Source organism: Balaenoptera physalus (genome assembly GCF_965194825.1).
Source record: "Balaenoptera physalus genome assembly, chromosome: 11".
Classification (NCBI taxonomy): Eukaryota; Metazoa; Chordata; class Mammalia; order Artiodactyla; family Balaenopteridae; genus Balaenoptera; species Balaenoptera physalus.
In genome coordinates, this window is record NC_138896.1 from 41,628,257 (window position 1) to 41,640,406 (window position 12,150).

Genomic DNA, 12,150 nt, shown 5'->3' on the forward strand with positions numbered 1-12,150 from the left:
ATGTGATTTTTAAAAAGGAAACATGCACATATAAAGAAAAGAAGTAAATAAATAGAAACGGATGAGGACAGCTTGCCTCTCTGGATATTTGAAATGATACCTGCAGACAGCAATTGCCCATCCCAAAGCCCATAGCATCCATGTAAATGTGGTCGGGCTTAGAAGCCTTTGCTGCCTCATCATCCTCAGGAAATGTTTCTATAAATGGACATGGTGTATTCTTGTCCTGAAATACTGCAGTATTAGTTGGAAAAAAAAAAAAAAAGAAAGAAAAGAGCAAGAAATGGGTGAGAGTCAAGGATTAACAACAATGGGGGAGGTCCCCTCCCACCCGCCACCTCTGTAGACTCACTTGGGACGTTGATGACAACCTTCTCTCCTCTTCTGTGCCGGATGTTCCTGGTGAGGGTACTAAAAAACAGACAACAAATGTCCTAAGTTGGTCACCTAAGAACCATCATGCAAAAGAAAAATTTGACAATATGCAAGTACACGGAATGAAATCCTCCCTCAAACTAATCCTCTAAGACATCCCTACCGAAAATTCATGTGGACCGAGAGACTCTGAGGGGACTTCCTGAAAGAAGGCTTTGCATTAATACCAGGTCCTCTGGCTCTTGTTTGAGAATGTCATTCTCTCTCCTGCCCAAGCCCTGATCCCCGGCTCCGTGTGACTCACCAAACCAAGCTCAAGTGTTCAAGGTCTGCCGTGGTCTGGCCTCACCCTATGTTTCTAACATTTTCCATGTTAAGTCAAAAGACTTGAGCCAAACTGTGGTACTCATGTTCCCCGGGCATCTCTGGACCACAGAATCTCATCACTCCCTCCACCCATCCTGCAGCATTAACACTATCCTCCAGCCTGCGATGTCTGATCCAGAAGCCCCTTGGCAAGCTGTGGCTGTGCGCACTGGACGTGCGGCCAGTCCTAATTAAAACGTGCTCTGAGGGCGAACACACAGCACATTTTGAAGACTTGGTACAGAAATAAAGTAAAACTTATTAATAATTAAAAAATACTGGTCACAAGTTGGATATGTAGAGTTAAATAAAATACACTATAAGTTTACCCTTTTCACTTTTTTAATGTGGCTACAAAATTACTACTAAAATTACACATGTGGCTTGCATTATGGTTTTACTGGGCAGTGCTGCTGTCGACGGTGTAAATGTCACCTCTCTCAGGAGGCCTGCTTTTGACCCCCTCAGTCAGAAGCACCTTCCTCTCTCTGGTGTTACCATCTTTGGACACCTGTCATAATCTACCTTTTCTTGCAGCTGAATATCTCCACATTCCCCTTGGCACACTATAAACACTTGATGTTGGAAACTATGTTTATATGTCTTTATCTTCCCCACGGACTCTGCACATAGCAGGTGTGCAGACCTGTTACAGGAATGAACACTGAGAAGTCACAGGTCCCTAACTCTAGGTCAGGAGCCCGGGTTCAGGATGACAGGTGAAACTCAAAGGTACAAAGCTGAGATCAGACTGGTGTGGGCCCTGAAGCAACTTGAAACCCTAGAATTAAAACTACAGACTAACAGACTTAGAAGTTAGTGGAACAGAAGGTAGAGCGTGCCTACTATATACACAGGTATTGTACATATTTTACCTTAGTGTCAAGGTATATGGAGTGGAATGAGAAGACCACAGATACTGGTGGTAATTTTCAGAGGAGGAAGAGGTAAAAATAATGACAAGAAAGCTTCTCCAAACAGGTGTTAACAGAACTAGGATTGAAATGCATCTGTGGCTAAGTGAACAACTTTAGGATCACTTGGAAAACAGGCAGATCCAGCCTGGAAACAAGCAGCACCAACCGAGCAGCTTTGGGGGACCAAGAACAGGCGTAGCTGTGGGTCTGCGGCTCCTCTGGTTAATTACCACAGGAGCTGGAATTCAGGAACCGCTCAGTAATGATTGCGGGACGGACACTGCACCCCCAGGGCAGGGATCCAGGGATCCGAGTCATCCACACACTCACCTGAAGCGCGGGTGCTTGTTTATCGCTTCATCAGGAAAGAAGAGGGACTTGGAAGCTCCTCCTTCCACTGGGTTGGGCTTGAACTCGGGCAGCGTGAACCCAGGGCAGCCTAATCTACAACAAATTGAAGAACTAAAGAGATAGAATCTGTCTTCAGGGATTAAAAATGTGCATGTGTAACGCTGCCTTTTTCAGGGGTCCGGCACACAGGTGTTCTGCAAACACTGTGCCCCTTGCAGCCATGCCTTTGCAGTCTGTCTTGCTCACCAAGCTCTTCTCTTGTGACTGCAGCCCTTTGCTGATTTTATCAGAAGCCTCCGTCCACTCAGGGTCTGCAGAGCACTTACTTACATCCTGGCCGCCTTGGCTATTTCCCCCACGCAGTTTCTGAGGCGTCTTCCTTTACGAGCTCTGACCCCTGCATACCACCACCTCCCCATCAGCCTGGTTCGACTTGGGACAGGCCTCCTGTTTCTTGCCTCTGTCAGACACCTCATGAATCGCTCCAGATCAGGCAGGTTCTCTGCCAGTGCCCCGTCCACCCACCCCCAGATCTCCCTCTGGAGGCTGAAACCCAACCCTATTATCTCACTTGACCTGAAGAAGAGCTTTAATTCCAACACAGAAACAAAGCAGGGTGTAGATCGGCAGTGGGAAACTTCTGGCTTGGGAGCCAAGACTAGCCGGTGTCTTATTTTCAACCTCACCTTTTATAAAACTGGCCGCCCACGTTCGCCTTGTGAACAGCAAACTGAACTTGCCGATCTTATCTGGAAAACAGCCCCAGCTATGATGGGGGCTCCTGAGAGTTCCTGCAGCTCTGTACATTATTCACTGACAGCCTGTAGCCTTAGGAAAAGCCCTTGCAGAGAGTGACAAACTGAGATCTGGGGGGCTCTCTGCTGACCGGAATCAGGCTGGTGAAGCACGTGTGTACTTGGCAGGAAGCGGGCAGCCAGGATTCAGACCCGCACCCCCAGCCCCGCTTTTCCTCCAGACCAGCACCGTCCAACGGAACCTCGGCAGGGATGGAAATGCTCATGACTTGCATTGCCCAGATGGGTACTGAGCAGGTGGAAGGAGGCGAATGAGACCGAGGAACTGAACTTCTCACTGTATGCAAGTCTGATTGATTTAAATGTAAACAGTCACATGACCACTGTTTGGGTTACTGGGCCACACTACAGTTGCACCTGTTTACAGAAAGAGAATCACCCTGTTTACACTGAAGAAACTGAGTTTTCCTCTCTCCCTCTTGATCCCGAAATAAAACTTCCCTTATCATTTAACTGTGGATGTAAGGTGAGGCTTCTACAAACAAATAATTATTATCTTTGTTTTGTTTACAAATCCAAAAACGCCCTCTCATCATAAAAGATATGGTTAGGCTTTTTAAAAAAAAATTAGATTTTTAGAATAAAACTTATTCCTAGCTCAACTCTCCTCCCTTCATAATAACTTAAGAGAAGGAAAAAGATACTTCTCTAAACGTCTGATGAGTTGTTTAAATAAGGTTTCAATTATTTATATGTGACCATGGAGATTTTAAAAAAGAAAATTCCCTTTAAGTGTCCTAAGACCAGTGGTGTGACTGTGAATGCCTATGTTCATCGTGGACATTTATCAGAAAAAAAAAAAGAAGGCATAAAAATAGTTCAGAGTGTTCCAGGCCACGGATACCAATCCCCAAAGTGCTTTTGAACTTTGGAGAGGTAAGCATACTTTGCCACAATCTGACAGATATCTAGCAGAGATAACCAGATTTACGATTTGGTAGAACTGCATTCTTGAGTACAGGTCCTACGTATAATTGTGTGATATTTACGTACCTCATACTAAGCTAAGGACAGAATTTCACTGTTCATATTTACCTTATATTTACTCTTATGAAACTTTAGCCATAACTAGATTGGATGACAAATCCTAAATCTTTTCAGCACAATCCAAACATGACCCAGTGACTCCCTTGTTCTTTGTTAATATGTATCAACAGACCCTGGGAGCGCTGATGCCAGCCCCCCATCTGGGGCCCCCTGATCTGATCTGGGGGTCAACGCACATCCTTCCTTGTGCACTGCTCCTTCCCTTCGGCCTGCGGAGTCTGTGGCCCTCGGGTCCTTCCACAGTCCCCCCCGGCCACCACCACCACTGGCAGAGGCTGGCATGCGACTCTGCCTGCAGCTCTAATGTTACAGATTCTATCAGACACGGTGTGATGAGGATGAACCGTCTGCAAAGCATGAGAGCTGTGGGGTCAAGTGCTGGGTTGTGATCTGCTCTCTTGATACCCGGATGCTCTGAAATGCCAGCCATGCACGCTGACACAGGGACTAACCTGGGAAACGAAGTGATCGTGCAGAGGGCCTGGTTTTCCCCCAGTAGAGATGTCGCTTCCTTGCGGCGCTTCCTCATGTTGTCCTCGACCGTGTTGAACTCAGACATGGTCCCTCCGTACGGCTGGCCAGGTGTCCCCTCGATCATGTAGCTCCCATACTCCGGTCTCCAAAGGGTAGGGTGGCTACAGAGGAGAAAAGGGTTCAGTCCGTCTTATTCTTCTGCTGCAGTCTGCTCCATTTTTAGTTTTGAAAAGTTGCTTCCAAAAATTTAGAAACCACTGGGTATACAAGAAGCCAAGAACTCTTTACAATTCCCAGTGGTTGTTAATCTTCCACAGCTTTTCAACTACATAAGGGTTACAAGAGCTGGGTCTAAAATATTTATAAATAACTGAGACACACACAGGGCATGCACTGTCCAAGGCAAGCAAGCCTGTCCACTCTGCGGGGAAGGACGTGGGGATTTAAGGCCTCCTTCGGTTTAAGACTGGGTTCCAAATGCAAACCCAGCCTCCCAAAATTTAGTGGGTAGAAAAATGAACTGGAGGTACATGCCCCCTTCACCTCTGTCTACTGAAATAAAGAAATATTTTAAAAACATCCTGCCAGCCAAGCAAAACCCATCTGCAAGTTTTCTCTGACACCATGGTTTGTGATCTTGGTAACTGCCAATTAAAAAAAAAAAAATTTAAATAGTAAACAGACTTTATATTGAGTTTACTCTTCTAAGTGCTTATTAACGTATTTAGAATGTCTACACCCTAAGAGGTAGGTATTATTATTATCCCTCATTTATAGTTGAGGAAACTGAGGCACAGAGAAGTTAAGTACCTCGCCTAAGGGTACCCAGCTATTAAGCAGAGGAAGCAGGAGTTGACCCAGGCAACTGGGAACCAGAGCCAGAGTCCTAAACTGCTGTGCTCTCCTGTCTCCTGTACGTGGAAGGAAAGATGATATTCCAGTGGTTCTAACAGTTTCAGAAACTCTCAAAGAAGCCTTCAGTACATCAGCTTACTTTGGGTTTGTCCTTTCCCCCTTTTCTTGCAGAGTTTCAAGAAGTTCCTCTCCAGACAGTACCAGTTGGGCTTTTTTATTTTCATGATCAAAAGATACCAACATGTATTCCACCTATTGAAAATAAAGGAGAGAAAGATGAACATTCCTCCAGACTCGTGCTTGATGTGACCTTTAGGAAAAGTAGGGAAACGTGAAGGTTGGAAAGGATGACAGTGTCCTGAGGAGTCACATCTGCTTACACAACGGTGCTTAGTGAGTGAGGTTTGCATAATGTGAAAACCTGGAGAGAACGGCCAACAGTGGCCTTGTGGGAGGACAAGGGCTCTTCCGTGATTCCGTCTTCCCCCGTTCTACTTAATACCTTTTAGAAAGGTCAAGATGCCCATTTTGACAAATTGTACTTCGAGAAAGAAGTATTTCAAAGCCAGGATTCTGTAAATTGCAGTTGCAAGTAGTAGTCGCATTTTACAACGTATTTCCTCGGTGGGCTTACTGTAAGTTTATGAAAGGGGTTACCTGCGCGTTCTAATCAAGGTAGATTATCCTTCCTCACTGGTACATTATTTAATCATCCCACTATGAGCCCCACTAATGGACGGTTAAATCAAAATCAGTATAGAGGTGTTAGTTTAGGAGTTTCGGCAATTTTGTTTTGGTTTTTCAGGAATAATTTAAGACCACTTCCCCCACTCTGAACTCATACAGAATTTACAATGCAAGGGGCGCTAGTGCATTCATAACAATACCTGGTGGAATTCTGATAAAAAATCAAGAGTGAAATACCAAAGTAAGACTTTTCTGGGCAGAGTACAAATAGAAGCTGCATTTGTTTTCCCTGAAATTGCATGCTGTAAGTCATGATAGTTGGTATTAGTAGTGAAGATTGTGACTCACTATTTACGGTTAAAATAAGACACACATCATCCATAGGTAAGTGAAAAGACGGGAGCTGGACCACTCAGGCAAACACCTGCGAGCACCCTTTGCCCAAGACCCCAAGACAGAGAAGAGATGGCAAACTTGTGGCACGTGGCAGACCAATCCCCAGAAAGTACTTTTTTTGGCGTATCATAAAAGAGACAAGCAACAATACATCCACTATCTACCTTATCTACCTGACATTTCACATGTAAATCCAGATCCCAGCCTTAAAAACAAACCAAAGCCCGGAAACCCAGCAGGACGCCTGGGTCCAGAGGGGCTGGGGCTGGGCAGCCCCCCTTTGATGGGGGGGCTCTGGTCTGCAGATCCACCGTCCAGGTGGAAGGCATCTGAGTCAGCCCTCCCTATCACAGAAATAGTACCATTCAAGAGACTGGTTTGCCCTTCAGCTAAGGAATATAAAAGGGGAAAAAATGGTAGTGACCATAGGGAAATAGCCTGGCAGGTTTAAATGACAACAAAAATAAACCTTCGATGAATTTTTATTAGTTGTCGTTATGGACTGAATGTTACTGCCCCCCACACCATTCTTACGTTGAAGCCCTTAACCCCCAATGTGATGGTATTTAGAAGTGAGGACTTGGGGGGGGGGGCGGGTAATTAGGTCAGGAGAGTGGGGCCCTTGTGACGCGATTTGTGCCCTTATAAGAAGAGACGAGAAAGATGATTTCTCTCTACTGTGTGAGAACACAGCTTTTGTAAGCCAGGAAGAGGGACCTCACCTGGAAACCAAATCTACCAGCACCTCTGACCATGGACTTTCCAACCTCCAGAACTGTGAGAAGTAAATGTTTGTTGTTTAAGCCACCCAGTCTGTGGTATTTGTTACAGCAGCCTGAATAGACCGAGAGTTGTCTTACTGATGAGTTCAAGTCATCAGCGCTGAGGTGAAAACAGCACTTAATTTGGAAACAATCTAGTTCCATAAGACTCAGAAGCAGCTACAGGCAGTTCCTTATTTAGGGAGATTGTACTTTGAGAAAGTTCCTCTGTCAATTTCTGTGTACATTAGAAAAAAGGAATTTTCAAATTCCTTTGAAACAATGTTATACAAAGGTCCCCGGGCCACCTCTCTGAAGTATTTAACCTATCATGTGTCTGACCTCTGGAGAGAGGGAACCCATCACTGTGTCCCTGGGGGACAGTGAGGGCCTACATTGCTTCCCAGGCACTGGGATGAAGACTCCGGCCTCCTTACACCCTGGAGAAGGGGTTGCATCCGGGTGGTCAGGCCGAGGAGGGGGAAGGTGCGGGGAAGCTCAGCCCAGGAGGGCTGGGCTGCGGGGCGGGGTCCGCAGCCACCCTAAAGAAATTCACAATTCAGGATTCAGGGCCAGCTCCTCCATTCCACCGGCCCAAGCAGTAAGCAGTCTTGACTTCGGCTGGAACCACCCGTTGCGTCTAAGAGACCCGGTTTTCTCCTTACACTGACTCCTGAACAAGCCCACAGCCATCTTGTGATAAGGCTCTAACTAGCTGATGACCCATCAGTGCTGAAACACAGCGTCCTGCTGCCTCCACACCCTTTGTCCTTTCACCCAAAGTCCTGTGGTCGGCAGGTGCTGGGAACACTGCACAGAGCCAGGTGGATGTGGCTCCTGCTCTCAAGCTCACAGGTGGCTGAAATGACAGCCAGTAACTCAAGGGAGCTGAAGGGTCTGGGGCACGTGTAACAGGAGGGTCTGGTCCCGCCTGGGGTATCAGAAGGTTTCCTGGGGGGAGGGGGGTGGCCAGGCAAAGGAGAGGGTCGTCATAAATACAGCCCCCACCCCCGACCCCTGTGCTTCCCCTGACCACCACCCTGACCGCAGCGTAATCACCTGGTTGGCTGCCCAGAGATGCAGATAAACCGGGCCCACCCCTGGAGACCATGTCACAGTAGTCCCGCCTCTAGACTGTAAACTGTTTTAAAGCTAGTGACTGTGTCTTCTGCCCAGAAGATGGTTTCCTCACACAGCAAAATACTAATGACCAATATTTTTGAGCACTTTCAACCATCCAGTTGGATGGCACCCATTTCCGTATCTAGCAAGATACTCAAGCCTGGAGCACCCAAAGGGGTGCTAGAACCAATGGTGATGCTACTTGGATTCAAAATCACTCGTAGTGAAATAGGGAAGACCTGCGTGGCAAGACCAGAAGAGCAGCTGTGCCTGAAACAGTGGGTGAACTTGAGGTGACCACCACAGGTCCAGGAACCCTTTGTATATGGTGACATTTAAGACTATAACTATCTGTTGAAGTGTTATTTTAAACTGCTCTATTTTCCCCAAAAGGAAATGTTTTAGTAGTTTACTCTAAAGTTACATCAGGGAACTATACTCAATATTTTGTGATAACCCATAAGGGAAAAGAATCTGAAAAAGAATATATATATGTGTATACATATACATGTACGTGTATATACATGTATGTATAACTGAATCACTTTGTTGTACACCTGAAACACAACACTGTAAATCAACTATACTTCAAAAAAAGAAAGAAACACACAGGCCAAAAATAAAGTTACATGAAATTCTTATAGTATCTGCTATATTCTGACTTTTCCCACACTATGAAATGTCATTTTATACCACAGAATAACACAGGGTGCATGCCAGGAAAGTTTACACAAAATAAACGTGGCCTTGCCCTGGCCTGGTCTTCCTCTAGTGTCCTAGACCAGGACTTCAGCTAACAGAGCAGGAGGTTCTTTATGTATAATACATTAATCTCAATTTTAACACTGCGTAAAATGATGAATTTCCTATACGATTACGTAAAGTAACTTTCTTGAATCATTACCAAAACAAATTCTTCACATGCCAAGATTAGTAATATGAAGCCTCAGTGAAAAATTTTAAGATTCAGGAGAGAGCAGGGAAAATTGTGATGAATCTCATAAAGGGGACAATGACAGCTTTCAATAAAGGAAAGGAAAAAAAAACACCCTCTCCTTTATGGTAGACACTAGGCACATGTGACCTTTTTAGATTTAAAATTAAAGTAGGTTTTCCCTGGTGTTGCAGTGGTTAAGAATCCCTCTGCCAATGCAGGGGACACGGGTTCGAGCCCTGGTCCAGGAAGATCCCACATGCCGTGGAGCAACTAAGCCCGTGCACCACAACTACTGAGCCTGCACTCTAGAGCCCGCGAGCCACAACTACTGAGCCCATGTGCCACATCTACTGAACCTGTGCGCCTAGACTCCATGCTCCGCAATAAGAGAAGCCACCCAATGAAAAGCCTGTGCACCGCCATGAAGAGTATCCCCCGGCTCGCTGCAACTAGAGAAAGCAGCAACGAAGACCCAATGCAGCCAAAAATAAAATAAATAAAATAAATTTATAAAAAATAAAATAAAATTAAAGTAAAATAAAAACTTCAGTTCCTAAGTCCCTAACTGGATATTGCAAACAATTCGATTACTGCAGGAAGTTGTACTGGACAGCACTGGACTTAAACCCGAGAAAAACCACCTCTTGGAATTATATCTGGACACACTTACTGATGCATTACTGCTGGTGCAAAGGAAAGTCCTGCATGCCGATCTGCTCTTTCATGTCCTACAAATGGTATGAGATGTTTACTTTTGGGGCCTCTGAATCGACACTGGCTGATTTTTGTTAACCATGCCACTACACTTCAGGCGTTGTGTCAGTTTTCATTTTCTGATGGTTATAAAGACCAGGCTAAGTCACTCCTACCTTATTTCTGAACCAAAGTGGAACCCAACCAGTCTGCTCCCACAGATTAACCTCACAAAAGAGAGCACATCACATGACGTTACCAAAGGGGATGTTTGCTGTGGCCACCAACACGGGCACTCTGCAACTCAGAAACCTAAGCCAGAAGACACGTCCTCCTAAAGAAATAATATTGTAAATATAAATAGTTCTTATTTACCTCAAAACACCTGCAGGTTAGTACTATAGCTTCTAGGTTCTGAGGACAAGTGAATTCTTCGCTTCTTTCCTGAGAACAGGGTCCTGGTCACCACGTGGCTGACAAGAGAGGGTGTCTTGGACCAACTTCTCTGCAGCGCTTAGCTGGGGAGGGGGCGGTGAGGGGGGTGAGAGGTCAGGGCCCCTGAAGGACTCCCATGAGGTAAAGGAGAACTCAGGGCTTCAGCAGTGCTGGCTCAGGGCCCCAGGCTCTCCTGGAGCAGGTGACTGACAAAGCAAGCTAGGTCCCTGTAAGTGTGTTTAGAGATGAAGTTGGCCCAAATTCAGGGACCACCATCGAGAGATGAGAAATTCAGGGCTTTAGTTCTTAGGAACTGGTGATAGATTAACCCACCCAACAAAGGGAGGGTGATGCTTTCTGAAGAGACCTAGAGCCAGTGCCGAAACAGGACGTGCAACTCCTAAGTCACTGCTGTGCTCAGAGGGGCCCTTGGGTCCCCAGGGGCAGGTGACAGCGATTCCAGACCTCCAAGTCCAATGCCATTTCACCACAGTGAGGGTCTCCTTCATCACCGCATCTGATGGTGCCTGGATGCTGAGGCAGGTCCCACCAAGAGAGCAGTTCTGACCTGCTGAAGACAGGGTCTGCAGGATGCAGACCTGCTAATACAAACCCCTTCCTGCCATACCTGGAATTCACGGGAAAGGATTACAATCTCAAACAGATAAACCAGAGCTCCTGACTCGGGGCTCTGATGCTGGCCCACTACCTGCTGCCTGGGACAAGGTCCGCCTGGCAGCATAGCTATCAAGTGAGGTCAGCCTCATCCCCAGAGGCTCATCTGTGTCTGCCCTTTTACAGGGCTAGGCTGCCAGCAGAAGATTAGCTGGAAAGGCCGCAGCCACATCGCTAAACCTGTTAGCATTTGCCCTGCGGACCGAGAAATTGACCGCACATCCTCGACTTTTCAGATCTGAAAGTACAGCTGGCATTTCACTAGGAGGGAACCACTGGTCATCTGGTAACCAAAAACACCGAAGCTTGCACTTGTTGCTCGAGACCTTTATCAAAGCAGCCCACCTGCCTTGTTACCCCACCCCACACCCTACTCCTTTCCCTTCCACCTCCAGCCTTGTCTCGGGTTGGAGCCTCGTTTGAATCTTAGTAACATCTGTGTTTTTTTCTTGTATAAAATGAGGATAACGCCTACCTCAGGGGGCCACTGGGGAGGAGCACACAAAATAATGCGTGTCAAGTGCCTAAAGTGGTAGTTGAGTACACATATCCTCACGTATTAGTGATTATTTTCTAGCTCTCGGGCAGGGACACACGTATTGAGGCAGAACAGTGTCTTTTAAGTGTTCTTACGGGTCCATGGTGGCCTATAATCAACATTACCAAAAAACATTGAAATGAGTAGAATAAATACCAGAATATGTCATTCATGGGAAAGGAAGTACTATTTCACCCAAATACTGTTTCGCGCAGCGTTTGTTTCAGGTACTCGCTGTCTCAGTAAAAGGAAAGACTTCGTGCAGAACACCGCCAGCTCTGCGACAGCGGGCAAAGGTCAAGTCACCCCCCTCCCGGACACTTTCAAATGGCTCAGACTCAGCACATCTTAGCACCCTCACCACGTGTGCCGCCCCTCCACTCTAGCCCCGCCCCCCAGGCTGCACCGACGCAGGCCTTCCTTCTGCCTCTCCGCCAGCCAACCACTCCAGGGCCTGGACAGCACCTCTGTGTAGCTGTCCCTTCAAGCAGCTGGCTCCTGACGGGCTCTAGTCAAGTGCTACCTCTTCAGAGCAACCTTGGCTAACCCCCAACACTAGGACCTCTCCTGTCCCATGCCCAAGGGTGCCACCCACACTAGTGCCTTGTGGAGTTGTGGAAGTGGTTACCCAGGCCAGAGCAGTCTTAATTTCCCCTCTCTCCTCACAAATATTACAATTATGGACATGTGGAACATGTTCTAATCT

At 46.6% G+C, this 12,150-nt stretch overlaps 1 protein-coding gene across 5 annotated transcripts in view; it reads right to left on the reverse strand.

Annotated features, from left to right (window-relative positions):
* Positions 1-12,150, reverse strand: part of GCLC (glutamate-cysteine ligase catalytic subunit) — a 39,757-nt gene that overhangs the window by 15,975 nt on the left and 11,632 nt on the right. For 4 of the 5 annotated variants that reach the window (XM_082414337.1, XM_082414336.1, XM_082414335.1 and 1 more), the window contains exons 2-6: positions 5,340-5,452; positions 4,324-4,506; positions 1,989-2,120; positions 353-411; positions 101-234 (exon numbers count right to left, since the gene is read on the reverse strand). In XM_082414337.1, coding sequence (XP_082270463.1) covers positions 101-234; positions 353-411; positions 1,989-2,120; positions 4,324-4,506; positions 5,340-5,452 — 621 coding nt within the window. The remainder of the gene's footprint in view (positions 1-100; positions 235-352; positions 412-1,988; positions 2,121-4,323; positions 4,507-5,339; positions 5,453-12,150) is intronic. The other variant, XM_082414334.1, reaches the window with a different exon arrangement.